The 18,544-nt window shown below is 39.1% G+C and overlaps 1 protein-coding gene across 3 annotated transcripts in view; it reads right to left on the reverse strand.

The window, feature by feature from the left end:
- Positions 1 to 13,256: 13,256 nt before the first annotated feature.
- Positions 13,257 to 18,544, reverse strand: part of NUDCD1 (NudC domain containing 1) — a 55,911-nt gene continuing 50,623 nt past the window's right edge. For all 3 annotated transcript variants that reach the window (XM_036031358.1, XM_036031359.1, XM_028534007.2), the window contains exons 9-10: positions 16,506 to 16,665; positions 13,257 to 14,528 (exon numbers count right to left, since the gene is read on the reverse strand). In XM_036031358.1, coding sequence (XP_035887251.1) covers positions 14,236 to 14,528; positions 16,506 to 16,665 — 453 coding nt within the window. In that variant the 3' untranslated portion in view covers positions 13,257 to 14,235. The remainder of the gene's footprint in view (positions 14,529 to 16,505; positions 16,666 to 18,544) is intronic.

An 18,544-nucleotide genomic window follows, 5' to 3' on the forward strand; every position in this document is an offset into this window, starting at 1 on the left:
GGGTTTGGATACAAGGGAGATTTATTCTGGTAGTCAACAATACGCTGTGTTACCTGGACGATGTAACACATTAGCACAGATGAGCTGATGTGATAAACTGCTCTCAGCAAGAGCAGAACCTGAAGACAACTAGAAGGGCTCAGAAGTGGCTGGTGTGGAGGACGAGAGAGGAAAGGGGGAGGGAAGGGGAGCTGTCTTGCAGAGAGATCAAGCAACCTCAAGAATAATGGACTTGCTAGGGGAGTTTATTGAGTGTGTCATATTTCCTTGTTTGTTTAGAAGATTTCCTGTGTACTTTTTAAATGTGTGTGCACGGCCCTCAGGTTGTCAGCCTCTATTAGAAAGCTACTTTGTATGGGTTTACAAGGTTGGGGAATATGGAAAACTCTTCTTGGTTGCTTGTAGAACAGGTGTTCGCATATTCTGATATATATTGCCCCATGGGTGAGTAGGCCTGGGGTAGTCTATGATTTCAGCCATGTCCCCGTGAACCAAGAGATTTATACTTTTTTTTATTCTGTACTTGTGTTAACTTTGGACACTCTATTGCTCGTCTGTGTTGTGGAGACGAGCAAGGCTCAGAATTTTCCCATGGGCTTTGCCCCACCTCCTCTAATCTAGTTTCAGGACTAATCCCCACTCCACTTGCTCCGTGCGTGCGTCACAGTGATTGCATAGAGCTGGGCACACACACCACGTAAGGCCCATCTGAGGCTAATGCGAAGCTCTTTGGATGTAACACTAAACTGTAGCCAGTCACATTCTCTCTCACTGGAGAGATCCAATGAGCAGCAGGAGAGGATGAAACTGATAAAAAGGAGGGAAAACCAAGAGAACCTCTGTGTTGGTGGTTTAACTCTCTAGTTCTAGTTCAAACTCTCTGATCCCAGACCACCAGTGAAGTCTTCATTGAACACCGATGCACATTCCACTCCACTCTCCTGGGCTGCCAGGTTGTATCGATGTCACACAAACCATTCTTGTTATATTAACGATGGTTGCACCTTTTCTGGACAGACCTCGTACCCTTAACGTTCCTGTTTGACTTTGTTCTGGTGGTTTTCTTATTTTATCAAATTTAGATAGTATGTAGTGGTTCCCGCTAAAAACAGACCCCCAGACAAGTATTTGGGAAGACAATTCTGGGAAGGACATGAGGGACTGAGAAAGTATAACACGGAATGAAGAAAAACCAATGGTGGGGGATTAATGGGCAAGTTGCCTCTGTGGGCAATGGGCCTAGTATCTCTGGGGACACATAAAAAGGGGGCAACTCAAAGCTGTCTCAGTGAGAGCAAACTCTCTTCCCCATGGGTTCAGAGTTATTCCTGGGCCTTTTTCCCAGCACTTCTGGCCTGGCCACGCTGGAGGTCCAGCCCATGGACAAGGGAGAAGAGAGAGGGGGGTGGGGGGAGAGAGAGAGAGCGAGGGAGAGAGAGATGCCCTCACATCAGTGTGTGGCCGTGGTGGCCTCAGGGTTGGTCCAAGGGATGTCGGAAGGGCACAGGCAGGGTGTGTTAACACTATTCTCCCACATTGTGACATTCACGTTTCTCTTGTTCTCTTGGTGACCCTGATAATTTAAAAGAGCATACTCTAGGTACTTTTGACATTCTCGTATAGACTCCCCACTGTACGTGGTAAGAAGACTTACACCCATCTCTTTCTCAGTTGGCTCTCTTTCAGCTGCACTTGAATGTCAAGGTGGTTCAGATTCATTGTTTCTAGCAACTTGTCAAACCTTCTTTGTTTCGTCTTTAAAACTTGACACCCACTGAACAACACTTTAATATTTATGACACTGTAAGCATTGTTCATTAAAAAACCCAAGCACTTTGCTTGGGTTGCACTTCCTCCCCTGCAGGCATGACAGCCTGACCCGCTGCCATCTGAAGAGAAAACTGAAGTCAACACACCCAACTCCACGCCATGCACCACTCAGCCTCGCCTTTGACCCGTGACTGTCTCCTCCGGTTTCTCAGTTGGCTCAGGAATCCTATCTGCATTCTTCTGTCTCGCATTATTCGTATTTAGCATACTCTGAGTTTTTTCTAAGCTCATTTATTTTAGTCTACAGAGCTCTCTTCTCAGAGCCATCTGTCCTTTCTTTCCAAACTGGACTCGGGGCTGATGGCTCGAGAGCTCACCGCTCTTCAAATCCACTGCACAGCTGTCCCCGTGGGTCCCTTCTCATCACTTTGTTCGGTCGGCTGCTTTTAGTGCACAATGTGCTTCCCTCTCCCGATCTATCCTTTTCTTCTGCTGGGCTATGCCCTAAAAGAATATTTAACTTTCTGAGAACTTACATGCAGGAAAATATATATACTCTGCCCTCACCCAAAACTGGTCATTTGTTGGATACAAATTTCTAGGTTAAAAGTAACTGTATGCCAAAATTTTTAATTGATTGTATTACTTTATACTCTCCAGTACAGTTAGAAAAAAAATTGATGTCAGTATGACTTTTAATTCCTTGTAAGCAACTGGGTTTTTTTGTCTTTGAGGTTCTTAGGATCATCATTGAATCTTGGTTGTGTGAAAGGTTAGGACATTGTCTAGGTGTGGGTCTTTCCACACATTTTTCTGGACACTAGATGGGTCCTTTCAGCCTGAAAATTCTTTCTTTTTCAAGTCTGGGAAATTCTCTTCTATAACTGTGCAGCGACTCCCCACCACGACTTCTGCCATCACAAGTTATCCATTTTTGTTTAAAGCAAGTGGGCAGGTTGCCGGTATGGATATTTTGTCATATTGTACTAGGTATCTTGGTCTCTTTTCTGACTAGGTCTCTCTCCAGCACAAAAATTTTAACTGAGAACTCTAGACCAGAGGTAACACTACCAATCTTCCCAAATTCTAGAACAAGAAATACTTGTTTTGGAAGCTCCAAAATCTTTCACCAGAAGCCTTGTCTCCAGACAATTAGTTCTTTTTATTTCCACCTCCTAACAAGAGGCAACGAATGTTCTGTTTGGGGAAATGCCACCTGCTTCCGCTCCATGCGCTGGGGAGAGGAGAACGGGGAAGCCTGCAGGTACAGCTGGCCCACAAAGAGCCATTTAATTAGCCCTCTGATGGTAGCCTCACTTTCCCCCCTGAGCGAGTCTGAGCCCAGAGCTGCCAGAGGGCTCTATTTTGGGAAACTGGCCCCTTTGTCTTCAGTAACCCCCTCACAGAGTGTGAGTGTTACTGTTTTCTGGGCCTATTTTGTTATCAACCCACTTCCAATTTCTGTCTTCCAGAAATTGTTTGGAAATGTGCTTAATCTTTCTATTTATTTGAGGGTAGTCTTTAGGTTTTTATTACCCCATTTGTATGAGGATTTCAATATATGAGTTTTTATCATAATTATAGTAAATATTTCTACCAGTGTTATATTTTAACATTTTTAAAGACAGTTATTTCAAGCAGGATTTAAGAGATTACTAGATACAGATGTATATGATACATACACATATTCATATATTCCAGACAGCAGGCCCTGGACAGCTGTAATAGTATAATAATGCCCCCACCCCAAAGATGGCCAGTCCTAATCCCCTGAACCTGTGAATATGTTATATTATAAGGCAAAGAAATATGAATGCAGGTGGAAATAGGTTACTAAATCGCTGATTTTCAGATGGGGAGATATCCTTGATTATGTGGGTGGACCCAGTATAATGAAAAGGGTCCCTCCAGTGGAAGAGCCAGGCAGAAGAGTCAGCGTCGGCGCGATGGCAGCATGAGGAAAACTGGACCACCACGGCTGGCTTTGAAGACGGGAAGGGGTCACACACCAAGGAATGCAGGCAGCCTCTGGAAGCTGGGAAAGCCAAGGAAACAAATCCACCCTACCCCTGGATTTCAGCCTGCTGAGACTCATTTGGGACTTCTGATCTCCAGAACTTTTAAGCATTGCATTGAATTAGTCTTCAACAACAAATATACCAACTTAGTGAATCTGTCTAGGATTCCTATTGCAATTAAGATTCTGGAGTCCAGAACGGGCAGAAACCAGCTTGGCAGTACTATCTAGATTCTAGAGAATGCTATTGTTTAGCACATTACTTCTGTCTGGGTAAAAGCAGAATACTAATATCACTATATAAGTTTTTAAATGTACATTTAAATACAATTCTTGGAGAAAATTAGGGAGTGCACTTGCCAAAAGCTTCTCTTTAAATAACTTTAAATGCTTATGGCAATGCTGAATTCTCTTATTTCTCTTATTATTTTAAAAAGCAACATTTCTGACTCAACCTACTATATCTGGTGTTTGATGACCATAAACTGACAATAGTTTCTAATTTCCCATTAGTTTAAAAATTGACATCTGGCCTTCAGACTTCTAACAGACCTAGGGTCAACATTTGTTACCACCAAAGCGAGAACATTTGCTAAGGGACAGATGGCTTGCACCACAATTTTCTTTAACTCTCTACGATGAGGCAATTCTTCTGAATCATCACTCTACAGTCCTACCAGGAATGTATGGAAACCACTAGTTAAATCCCTACCAGCGGAGTTCGCGCATCTCAGAAATCTGCCACTACAACTGGCTCCACAGTGGGCAGGCTTGGCAAATAGGGCAACAGTCTTCCTTGCTTTGTTAACGACTCATGGACGCTGGGCAGATAGATCAGGGAGCTTAGCTGGCTGCTGTCTTTGTAAAATAAGGTCTTTGAGTAAGTAAACGTGCACTTTTTATCCCAGGACTCAGCACAGGTTGAAATGATAACTTGAGAACTCAAACACATCAAAGGAGGTCAAAAAGGGGGTGAGGGGGCAAAAATTGGAGAAAAGAGAGTCAAAAGCATGAGAAGGAAGCACTGCTAGAGGCAGGTTGTTCAGAAACAGTTGGATAGCAGTTTTTCTTGTCATTGTACCAAACTGTATAACCCCTTTAGGCCTAATTAGGAATTATGGTACAGCTGGGGTTCACTCATCAGATCACTGGGGAAACCATTACGAAGTGTACATCTGGAAGGAATTCAAAAGCAGTAAAATGGAAATCATGGTGGAATTTTTCTAGACCCACTCCACCAAGCATGGGGTGGACTCATGAGTTTCCAAAATCATAAATCAAGCTTTCCCATTGATTTGAATATTTTCAGCTGCTCACTTTCCCAAAGCTTCTGTCTCTGAAGATGCTGAACACTGACAACTACAAGAAAAGTTAACCAAGCAGCAAAAGAAAGGCAATGATTGAGAAATACAATTGTGTCCAAAACCCCATTAGCTGGCTTTAGTAACAAGGAATTTTGTTCTCATAGAATTAGGCATATTCCCTTTTCATCAGTTTTTTGAAAGATTGTGTAGGATTGATATTATTCTTCAGCTATTCGATAGAATTTGCCTATTATACCATCTGGTTCGTGAATCCTTGTGGGAAGGTTCTCAATGATGAATTCCTTTTTAAAAATGGGTATAAAGCAGTTTAAGTTACTTTAAGTTGACTGAGCTTTGGTCACTTGTTTTTGAAAGAATGTTTATTTTTAGCTTGTCCAAATTATTAGTATAAAGTTGTTCATAATATTCGTGTACTATTTTTTAGTAGAATTCCTAGTGATTTCACCTTTCTCACTGCTGACATTGCTAATTTTTATCTTCCCTTTTTTTTCCTGGTCAGTTTAGCTAAAGGTTTATTAATATATCAGTCTTTCCAAAGAACCAATATTCGTTTTCATTGGTTTTCTTGAAGGTTTTGTTTCCTATTTCATGGTTTCCACTCTAATCTTTATTATATCCCTTTTGCCATATTAGGTTGAGTTTGCTCTTCCTTTTCTAGTTCCTTAGGAAAAGCAAAGGTCATTGATATAAGATCTTTCTTTTCTAATAAAAGCATTTAGTGCTGTAAACTTTCCTTTGGATACTGCTTTAGTGGCATCACAAATTCTGATGTTATTTTTATTCATCTTGAATACTTTCTAATTACTATTTGATTTTTTGACTAATGAGGTATTGAGAAGTATATTCACTTTCTAAATATTTGGGGATTTTCAGAAGATCTCTTTTGTTACTGATTTGCAATTTAATTCTATTTTGATCAGAGGACATACTTCGTCTGACATACTTTTTGTATTGAGGTCTGTTTTATGGCCCAAAATACGGTCTCAATGAATATGTTTACTTTTAAGAGTGTTTACTCTTAAGAATAAAAAATAGTAAGAGTATCATTCTGTCATTGGGAGTGTGCTCCACAAATGTTAATTAGGTCAACTTGGCTGATAGTGTTATTTGAGTTTTCCACATCCTTGCTGATTTTCTACTTGTTTTATCAACAATGACTAAAAGAAGGGTATTCAAATCTCCAATTGTAGTTGTTGATTTGTCTATTCTTGCAGTTTTATCAGTCTTTGTTTTGTGTATTTTTATTATTAGGGGCATAAATCATAATTATGTATTTTTTTAAATAACTCCCATATTATCATAAAATGACCTTCTTTATTCCTGGTATTAGTTTTTGCTCTGAAATGGACCTTGTGTGATATTAATTTAGCCACCTGAACTTAAATGACAGTCTTTCAGTGTATGCACACACCTCTTCACACTTTTACCAGCGTGCTGCAAATACGTTACCAGTTGCCTAGATATTTAGCCCTTTGGTCTTTGACTAAAGTCACTTCTAGCCAGGAACATTCTCATTCTTTTGCCCCAGGGTGCCATGTAATTTTCTGTGTGCCCTTAAGTGGTGGTGGGGGGAGTAGGAAGAGATTAGAAATCTATGATACTGGTGGGTCATAATATAAATACATGTGATAGATTTAAAAAAAGTTTCCAATTCTTCACCATCTCCACATCCATGTCCTTTGCCATGTAACTTTGGTGGGTGCTCCACTCTAACTGTGGGATAAGCTGTGTAATTTGCTGTGGGCAACATGTCAGAAAATGTGCCATAAGCAGAAGCTTGAAAACACTCATGCAATTGACCTTGCCCTGTCACATACCCATAGTACATGCCAGGAGGAAGGGACAGGTGGGACAGAACCTCAGGGCGGATGTGGCTGGCAATCCAACACACTGACCTCTGTTGTGAAACACGGCTTGCCTGCTTTTAAACCCAAAACACTTGTTCAGTGTCAGAGGACTGGCTTTCATTGCCTTTCCATGGCAGAAACTTTGGAACCGTAATAATTTTCAATCTTACCTTTCTTATTTCCTCTGAAACACTAAGGAGTATTTCCTCTTATTTTTTAAATGGATATACTTAACAGCAGGAAAATATGTTTTTGTGAGCAAAGAAAGGCTTCCCATGACAGGATTTTCTTGGAAAATAGCACATAAATCTTATTATAAATTGCTGGCATGTTACAATGTAACTCCCTTTTTCTCCCGTGAGAAAGGGAAAAATATTACTTACAGTGTTAGAAAGTTCTCAGGTCTATAGAGACTTAATCTAAATCTTCTTATAAATGCTAATATGTAGCATTCTAACATAAAAATACTGTACAGCTAGCCATTCCACTAAACTCTCTAAATATTTGTTATAAATATTGCCACAATATATATTCTGATATTTTTATCTTGTGACATACTGTTTGTGTAGTATTGCTTCGATTTCAGCAATGCGCTTTTTATTCTTTTAATACATAGTTCCAAGCGTCCTTCAGTAACTTACACTTCAACCGTAGTATAGGAGAGTGTCCATTTTCCCATACCCTAGCCAATATTTAATGTTATAAAACTTCAATTTTTACTGATTTCTCTGGTTACCTGGGAGACTAGGCATCGTTAAAAAACCTTACTGGCCATCTTTATTTCTTTTTCTGATTGACTGTTCATGTTTTTTATTTTTTTGCCTGTTTTTCTATTGTATAACTTGCTTCTATATGTTAGGTAGAGCTGCTATGACTCCCTGTCTTGGTAGTGTGGCCTATTGTAGTAGGTGTCCTGTAGGGTCCAGTAGCACAGCCTCCCCTATCACCCAAGCTGCGTACTCAAGGTACACCATTTGTGTGGGCTGAGGCACCCTCCTCTTATAGTTGAGCCTTGGTTGTTATCAGTAGATCAAAGGGACAGATTTACCCAAGCAGATTTACTTAGCCACAGGACTGGCCGTAACCACTGTCCACCAATCTCTCCCCTCCATGGAGGACCAGCTGTGCAGGGACAGCATGGAGGTGCTCTGACATGGTCTGTAGCCATCCAGTAGGTGCACTGGCCCTGGGGTTTCCCAGGTGGTGCAGGCCAAGGTCAGTCCCCACCTGTGTTTTGCTCAGGGCCACCCTGCCTGGTTTATAAAGCAATCTAGGCTGGCTGCTGCCAGGGCCTGGATCACTTAGCAAGAGGTATGGGGGCTGGGGGCTCATTGAATTCTGGCTGTTGCTTGTTTTAGAGGATTTAGGAAGTTGTGAAACAGGAGCCAAGACCGTCACTCATATGGAGAAGTTTTTGTTAACAGCTTGGGTGGACCCATAAAGTTAGGTGGGACAGTCTCAGGGGATTTCCAGAGCAGGAGGGAGGTGGGGAACTGTGTTGGCCAGGTTGATAGGAGTCTCAGAAATGGCACCCACCTGCTACTCTGTGCGGGGAGGGTTCAGAAAAGGGGCAATTGCCTCTGCCCACCTTTCTGTCTGGGAGAAGGCTGTCTCCCAGCTCTCGTCCTGATGCCAAACACTTCAGTTCCTCCCCGTATGCTACTAGTGCCTCTCAAGCTGCTACCCTGGTGCTGGAGCTCTGAGGGAGCAAGTCTGTGTAAGTCCATGTGTCGGTTCTTTAAGGGGAACTGCCCGAGACTCCTAGAAGTTTCTTCCAGGATTTTACTTTCTATTCATCAGGGATATTGGCCTATAGTTTTCTCATTTCTTCTATTGTCTTAATCAGGTTTTGGAATTAGGATAATGCTGGCCTTGTAAAATGAGCTTGGGAGCCTTCCTTCCTCTTGAATTTTTAAAAATGGTTTGAGGAGAGGTGTTAGTTCTTCCCAGAATGTTTGGTAAAATTCACCTGTGAAGCCATCCAGTCCAGGGCTTTACGTATTACTTTTAGAAGGGCTTCCTTCCCATTCATTTGTTACTCCCAAATCCTATTATTAGGCTTAATTTTTATTATCTCAACTGCTCTTCCTGCTCATTAAAACAGTTGAGGACTAAAAAGAAATTAAAACATTCTTCCAGTAATCTGCAATGACTTGTATAATATTAGTTTTATTACTTACTATATTACTTGCCATACATAAACTCATCATTTCTTATCTCCATAATTACAAATAAAATATTTATACTGCCTGTGCAATTACTTAACTTGTATAGTAATTTCCCTATGTACTAATAGAAATGTTAGGTGTAAAATTACTTCAAAGCATTATTTAACATTGTTAATCTTTCTTAACTTATTTTAATCAGTTACTTAACACGTTTATTAAATATTTATTACACATTAGGATCTGTATCAGGCCCTGGATATAAAATGGTGAAAGAGGTCCCTTAATTATCACTTGAGACTTCACAGTGGTTATCAGGAGGAGCAAGATGGAGCTAGACAGAAGCTCTGTCCTTGAAGAAGCGGGCAACTGTGTGAGGGCAGGAGGGAATAGGACTAGATCCAAAGCTTCCAGTTCACAGGTACCACCCCATGCCCTTCAACTTCCTTGTCTCCCCACCAGAGCAGTCCTCACTTCTGCTGCTGCACTCTGCTGACCTGTCTTCCTGGTGGGCTGGAGCCAGCGAGAGAGCGAGATGGGGTCTCTGTGGATTCCTGAGTTTGGGCTGATGCAAAACAGGTCCCTTGGAGAGCCCTGGCCCAGGAGCCAGTATCGCTCCTGGGGTCCTAGGCCCCATCCTGTTTCTTGTTGGCTGCTGAACTGGTTTTGTTATCTTTTTCATCCTCACTTTAAAAAAATAATTGATGTATAAATTAAATTAGTTTCAAATGCACAAAATAATTCAATATTACTATATGTTGCAAAATGATTGCCACAGTAAATCTAGTTAATTAATGTCCATCACCCTACAGAGTTACCATTTTTTCTTGTAGTGAGACCTTTTAAGAGCTCTCTTTCAAATACTTTCAAATATACAATACAGTATTAACTAGAGACATGATGATGATAATTATATCACTCAGGACTTATTTTATAACTGGAAGGTTATACCTTTTGATACACTTCCCCCATTCTGCCGACCCCTACACCTTTTGCCTCCGGGAACCACCATTGTTTTGTAATAATTTTGTTTTTTGTTTTTAGATTCCACATACAAGTGAAATCCTGACTAACTTGTGTTCTTTGTCTGACTTATTTCACTAAGCATGATGTCCTCGAGGTCCATCATTTTTGTTGCAAATGGCACAATCTCCTCCTTTTTATGGCTAGGTAATAATCCATATATATATAATTTCTTTATTCATCCACTGATGAAGATTTAGGTCATTTCCATATCTTAGCTATTGTAAATAATGTTGCAATACATATGGGGGAGCATGTATCTTTTTGAGATAGTGGTTTTATTTTCCTCAAATACCCAGAAGTGGAATTGCTGGATCACCTGGTAGGCCTGTTTTCATTTTCTGAGGAACCTCCATGGTGTTTCCCGCAGTGCCTGCACCAGTTTACCTACCCACCAACAGTGCGCAAGGGTCCCCATTTCTTCACATCCTCACTGACACTTCTTTCTCACCTTTTGGATGACAGGCATTCTCAAAATGTGACATGATAACTTATTGTGGCTTTTATTTTCACTTCCCTAATGAGGACTGACATGGAGGATCTTTTCATGTACCTATTGGCCATGTATATGTCTTCTTTTGAAAAACATCCACTCAGATCTTCTGGCCATTTTTCAATCAGACTTTTTATACTATTGAGTTGTATGAGTCCTTAAATGTTTTCAGCATTATCAGATGTATCATTTGCAAATATCTTCTACTACGCAAGTTGCTGTGTCATTTTTATTGATGGTTCCCTTTGCTGTGCAGCTTTTGTTTGCTTTATTCCCACTGGTTCATTTTTGCTTTTGGTGTCATAACCAAAAAAAAACATGGCAAAAACTGTTGTCAAAAACTTACTGCGTTTTCCTCTAGAAGTATTAGGGTTTCAACCCTTATATTCAGGTTTCTAATCCATTTTGAGTTCGTTATAGTGTATGGCATAGGACAGCAGCTGAGTTTTACTCTTTTGCATATGGCTGTCCAGTCTTTCCAGGCTGGTCCTGCACCTTTACTATTTCGGAGGTTTTGATTACTGATTCTAACTGGTCTGTTCAGATTTTCTACTCCTTTATGATTCATTCTTGGTAGGTTGTACATTTCTAAAGATTTATTCATTTCTTCCATGTTGTCAAAATTTGTTGGTGTACAACTGTTCAAAGTACTTTCATATGATATTTTGTATTTCTGTGGTTCATTTCTTGAACTTTTGTACCCTGTTTCTGACCCTTCCCACTGGCAACTCTTCTGCCTGCTCTTGTATGGGTTCCATCCTTGGTTAAATCTCTTTCTACCAGTAGAACAACCGCTCCATACCACCTACCCCCCTCACCACTTCTCCTCAATGGAAAATTTTACATCCTTCATCTCAGCGCTGCATTATCCTCTACAATGAAAACCTGTTATGGCCCATAGTTAATGTCTGCTAAATATGTTCAAATAATAAATGACTCTAACATGAAAAATACATATAGTACTGCTTTATCACTATCATAAATTCCCACATATAATTGATGGTAAAAGTCAATTAAAATACAAGTTATTATAGTCATAGCACTTGTAGAATATACCTCATTTAAACATGTTTATTATTATGAAAAGTTCAGAACATTGTTTAAGCTTAAATGTTCATGAAACCCTTGAAACATTTTAAGAAAATATGGCTTGGAATGACACTCTAGACCTATTATTCCTTTAACATAGGTTAATATGCAACAATATTTGGGACTAATTATCCTGATAGTGTTCAATTCAACATTAACCATGTAAAAAATCATATGTTTGAAGGAACAAAACTGATTATACTATATGGAAATTTGCTTATATGCATTGCCATATGGTTATTTAAGCACCCACATCAATCTGCATTGTTCTTATATTCCCTAAGAGAGTGTTTATGATCTTTGAGATACATTGTAAAGAAAATTTAAAGCTACTGTCACATAAAAAAGGCTTCTGATAATTCACTCTCTAAATAGTCTTTGGTTCAGTAAGTTTTACAGTAACACTAAAAAAGTTCTGGAAAGATCCCAGTTTTGTTTTTTGGTTCACCCACAGATTTTCCCTCCCGTGTTCATGACCTCGTCATGCTTGCTATCTAGTCGCTTTCTGAATACTAAGAGTTTGATTAGAACTTCAGTTGTCACTACCAGTTCTCAGGGCTTTTCCCCATTTTTTATCTAGCAACTGAATACTTCTCTCTAGAAAATTAAAGTCTGACTTAGTATTTAGAACATGCATGTCATCCTCATCTTTTTCTTTCTTTTCTAACTTATTTCTCCTTCTTACACTAAAATTTAATGCAGCAAGCACTTGCTACGATAGGCAAGAGATACACTAGGAACAAATATTGAGTTGGCCAAGAAGTCTGTTTGTTTTTTTACCTAAGATGTCTCTAATAGTGCTGAGCTGTCTTTAACTTAATTTGAAACAATTTTGTTAGTAAGACTGTAATGTGACAGCTGTCATATCAGCGGGCATTTAAAACATTTATCAAAATTGGTGAATTTTTGTGCAACCATTTTCATACTGAAGATGAAAGAAAATACACATTTTTGGCATATTATGCTTTATTATTTCAAAACATGTAAAAATGCAACTGAAACACAAAAAAGGATCTGTGCAATGTAAAGAGGAAGTGCTGTGATTAGTTGACCATGTCAGAAGTGGTTTACAAAGTTTCTTGGTACCATTGACATTTTGGCCAAATAATTCTTTGCTGTGGGGCTGTCTTATGCCCTGGAAGATGTTTAGCAACAACCCTGGCCTCAACCCACTAGAAGCCAATGGTTGGGAGAGAGCCGATGTACTCAAAATATCCCAATCAATCAAGTTATTGATGAAAATGAAAAATGTGTCTTTTATATTATGGAAAAAACTAAACAGACTTCTTGGCCAACCCAATATTTTCTATCTTATATATCTTTTCTTCATTTTCTGCCTCTCGTATTAAGGTCTCAACTTCCTTATTGAAATATAAAATACAACTTGACATTATATAAGCATAACTAAAAAGCATAAAAAGTAAACAATTTTTCTGCTAAATGCACATCTAAAGAAACCCAAAGAAATACAATGAGAAGCTAAAATTCAAGGCAAAAAATATTTAATGTATAAATAAAATTTTTTTCATTACTGTGGAAATATAAGAGATACAAGGACAAATTTTAATTTGTGTTGTAGATTGTTATATTACTGGCCCCCAATGAATCATACCCCCTGCTGTCTGTATCCTTATATATGCCCTTTCACACCGACTCCAACTTGGCCACGTGACTTGCTTTGTTCAATGGAAGATGACCAAGTATGATGGAAGCACAGGCTTGGCAAGGTCTCATACGCAAAGGCTTGCCCTTCTGGAATGTTTTCTCTCTCACGGGAAGAAGCACAGCCTAGTCTACTGGGGGATGAGAAGCCGTGCACAACACAGACAGCCGAGTCACTGAATCATGAGAAATTATAAAACTTCCTTGTTTTAAACCCCTGAGTTTTGGGGTGGTTTCTTACACAGTGATGGATAAGAGCTACTCTTTGTAGAATCTTACCATCTCTGTCTGTGAAGGAGCAAATGGATAAAAACCAAATGAACTGCACTCAATTTGAAACACCTAAGGTCTCTCAGCCAACTTGAACAACATTAGGCCTGCTGTACTCCTCTTATACTTCCCCCGCTGCCCCAGCTATTCAGTTCATTTACTTATTTACAAGAATCGACATTTTAACAATTATCCTATCCATTCCATTGGTACAGGATGTAGAAATTGTATCAGTGAACAAAGAGTACACGATAAATATTCTTATTAAACACTGAATTGTACATTTTTTCATATAAAAGATCATAGCTTCTGTCTTTAAAAAACAATTATACTGCTAGTAGTATCTTTATGTTTTTTGCAGAAGCCATTTTTTTTTCTTAATTTGCAGGTTTCTTCCATAGCCTTTATAGAATAATCTCTTGAATAGATTTCCAGTATCCTTTAAAAAATAAAAATTCATACAGGATAATTTTATTTAACACATTCACACTTAACAGGTTACAGTACAACTGCCCAGCCTCCCAGTGACCGCTGACACTTTTCCCAGCACAGAGAGGCCAGCATGCTGGATTCACTAATGCTCTGTTTTCACCTTTATTAAAAAGAGGTTTCTGGTAGTCAGAACAAATAATCTCTCATTTGTTGCTTGAAAGCCCAAAATAGGATCATTGGTTTCTAGGCTTGCTACTTGCTGCTTAGCAACCTGCCCTACTTGCCGGCCTTCCTTTCTGTTGTAGAGCACAGTGGACATGGGCGCGGGCTGGCGGTAGATGAACACTCGGCGGAGGCACTCGCAGAGGGCCGCATAGGAGTAATCTGGGGCACAGGTGAAAAACTTCTTGTCTCTCTTTGATGCTTGCACGTAGCCTGCCAAGAAATATGAGACAAACAAAAGACAAACTATCTATTAAACAGAAGGAGAAAGGCTGTGATTTAACATTTCACAAATTTATTACAAATTAAAATGCCTAAATTAAATATATACCAGAAACACTCAACAATGAACATTAATGAGTAACCACAATCAATCTCTCCCAAATGATGCAAATATAGAGCTTTAATACGTAAGAAACAAAATAGACAGGGTTTCGTCTCTTCAAGAAAAGAGCAATATAGCACCATATAATTTCCATGAATAATTAAACCACTAAAAATCTAAAAATTTAAATGCTAAAACATGCCAACATATCTTTAATTGCTAATTTAATAATTAGGTTCATCAATAACAGGTCATTATATATATTTTTCCAAACAAATAAATGGGAAAATGTTTACAGGATACCATTGTAAAGTTATTTCAGGAGTGAGTTCAAAATGCAGGCCCTATTCCTGAAGGTACTAACAGGTACAATATGTTCTCATTATTTCTATGCTAGTATTTTCATGTGCCAGTACCAACACTGTGCAGAATTTTGTTGTACTTCAGCTCCCAGAAGTAGAACCTTGAGACCACTTCAAGCTTAAAAGAAAATTCAAGTATCTAATTTTTAAAAACTTCATTAGGATATCCCTTGAAAACTAATTAAACTATGGGGAAAAAACCCAGTATTAATCTTAACAATTATATTTCCAGATTTAAAAAGATGAAATATAAATCAGGATTTTCAGCCATAACATGTGAGATAAAAAGTATAAAACAAGGATACTGTAAAGTTCATCAGACAATGAATGAGCAAAGGAACCACTGAGCACAGTTAGATGAATATTCTGTTTTTTAATATTAAGCAGGGTTTGAGAAGGGAAAAAGAGGATGTAGCTTTCTATTTGAGTAGCTCAGAATTAGTTCTCTGGGCTAACCTTGGCTAAATTAATAATGTATATAATATCTTCAGACTACATATCGACTATAATGCTGATTTAACTTAAAGCTCAATCATAACACAATCTTCTATGCTAAGGGATTTGGGGATACAAATAGAGGATGTGAGCATATGAAAATTGTTTCCTCTTACTAAAAAAAGAAGATAGAGAATAAAATATACAGAAATTACAGTGGAAAGGCTAGAAATGTGCAGTTAAATTACTTAATCAAACTTTATTTCAAGTCATAAAAAGCCATCGGAGTCTGAATTAAACACTTTAGAGCTGTATTATTAACTCTAGGGGAGAGTTGACAAATCTCTATAGTTAGGGTCGTGTACACATTTAGCAATCAAAGTACGTAACTTTACTTCCTGTTGCCAGTTTAAAGTAACCTTTCAATAAGGCAATAACTGTAGCTAATTCATGTAAAACCTTTTTCCCTCACACTACTTATGTATTTTGACAGAAAATCAACTATTGCATACGTCTACAATTAGATGGTTTAAAATTTCTCAAGCCCTATTTTTAAGTTGGTATTTTCCCTTTTATTCTACCGGATAAATTTTATTTCTGCTGATCATCATTTTCCCTAAGTGTTTTCATTTATAATGGCTCTCTGCACTTGTGACCCATGAAAGACGTCTCCTAATGTTCACTGCCGTAGAGCAAGTCGACGGCGTTTTTGGAGATTACTCTGAAGAGCCCTGAATACAAGTTCCATGTAGGGTACTGTCGAACTCCCTGCTCACATTCAAATACTGTACGGCTTAACTGGAATATACAAATGATTGAGCAGAACTATTCAAGTGGTTAGATAACCACTTTGATTTCTATTCTGCATTGATCTTCTGTACAAGCACAGAAACAGATTAGTTTTACCGTTCCCAAAGTACTGACATTGATCAAGTATATTACAGCGTAGGTCAATCCAAATGTAATTAGGACAGCTCAAATTTTTAAAAAAGTAAAAAGAAAACTTAAAAAAATGATGAGTGCAATTTCTGGTGTAATGAAAACGCTGTCGAAGGGCTTGCTGCATACCTAAAGCATTGAAAGTCGCGATCTGCTCCCACATGTCTTGCTGGCTGCTGGCGTGCGGCTGCCAGAGGAGGGCGTCGACATCGTGGCGCAGGCAGAAGCCGGGCATTTCCTTTGGGTCCACGACCACTGAGAAAAGGTACTGGTTGCTTCCGAGATTCACCTGAAATACAAAGTCACAAAAAATGTAAGTTTTACTCAACAAATTATTAAAAATGATGACGAAAACTGACCTAACACTTTATGTCAGTCAGCGACTGTTCTAAACTTTTTATACACTTAACCTGATCAGTTCTTCATAATGCCCTGGGAGAAACCTACATTTTAAAGCTGAGAAAGTGAGGCACAAGGCACTTAAGTAACTTGCCCAAGAATAGCCTGGAAATAAGTCATGGACCTGAGATATGAACCCAGAGTCCGTGTTCTTAACCACTACGACAAACCACCCGTTCACTGTTAATAACTAGTTTAAAATATGATATAAAATACCAACTTATAAGCCGAATATTTTCAAAACCACAGAATACAAAGGCTAACTTGTAATAATAATTACTAAGAACAATGACAGCTACTAGGCTTTATGAGCACATCTGTATGCCACGCATGTTATAAATATTAATGTGAACTGACAGGCTATTATTATAGTCATCTAATAGATGAAAGAACATACTTAGGGAACTTGAGTAACGTTTAAGGCTACACAGAAAAATCACAATGCTCAAACTCATATCTGTTAGTTTACAATTTACTCTGGTGTGCTATTTAACTACATATCAATATCGAGCATGTTTATTATGTTAACTTTTGTTGAAATATTGATGGCTAAAGCCATTCATTTTAATATAAAGTAATCAGATGGAGACTCATAAGTGGGTTCCATCTACAGGAATACTTCTTTTAACGGAAATAGATTGCAGTGATACTCTTTACTAGAAATGTTATCAATTTAAAATGTCTAAACACCAACACGATCACATCAAATGTAGGAAACACACAATGTGCATAGTACTTGGTAAGTATGGCATTGTTTCCATAACTGTTAGAGCAGACTGGAGAATGCAATGGTTAAAATGAAGAGGTGGAGGCCTGACCAGTATTCAGTAGGGAAAGCTGTGGCGTGGGCTCCCCAGCAAGAGGATTGACTGGTATAGCCAAGTCAGAACAGGCTACTGGTCACAGGAGAATCCAGGGATGGAGCAACCCAATTTCTGGAGCCCCAGTAATGCAGGGAGGTAGGTTCTTGGGTGGGGTAGGTGCCTGTTTTCTGTAGGAGGAGAACAGGCCGGCACACAATGTTCACAGACTATTCCTTCTCTCCCTGTGCTGCCGATAATCACTGGCTAAGTCGGGTTTATTTCCAAAACCACCAGCAACTCACTGATTCCAATACTGCTTCACTCTCTTCTCTGAATAACCCCCCCCCCACATACTCCTACCCACTGCTATTCTCACTTGTTTACCAAGGGCTTTCACAGAAGAAAAAGGTAATCGAAATACAAATACAAGTTGAAATAATATTTTCATAAAAATGCATTTACTTTAATGAGCCAAGTACCTTAAGAATGGATTGAGCACTAACAGTGGAAGTGACTGATCTCTAACCCTCTTGTGCCTGAATGTACAACAGTGAGAAGAAGGGACGGCCCCAAGTCAAAGAGGGGGAAGGGACTAGTCAAAGAGCTTATATGAATGACCCATGGACATGGACAATGGTGTGGGGACTGACTGTGGGAGCAGGGGGCAGCTGGGTGCAGGAGGGCCAAGGGGGAAAAATTGGGACACTGTAGTAGAAGAAACAAGAATTTTTTAAAAAGGCTAACACCAAGAGAGCTCACCCACGATAATAAGATGGAGATGCAGGTCTCTTGGGATGGGCCCCTTACTCAGACTCAGACATTCTCTTCTGCTTCCACAGACCTTATACGAACATCCTTCCAATAGAGTAGAGTCAAAGTACTGTTAATTACAAAACCAGCCATCGCACATCACACAGTCTGCTTCTGCCACACCCTTGGCACAGCTTGGATTCTTCCTGCACTTTC

Source organism: Phyllostomus discolor, chromosome 7 (assembly GCF_004126475.2).
Source record: "Phyllostomus discolor isolate MPI-MPIP mPhyDis1 chromosome 7, mPhyDis1.pri.v3, whole genome shotgun sequence".
Taxonomy (NCBI): Eukaryota; Metazoa; Chordata; class Mammalia; order Chiroptera; family Phyllostomidae; genus Phyllostomus; species Phyllostomus discolor.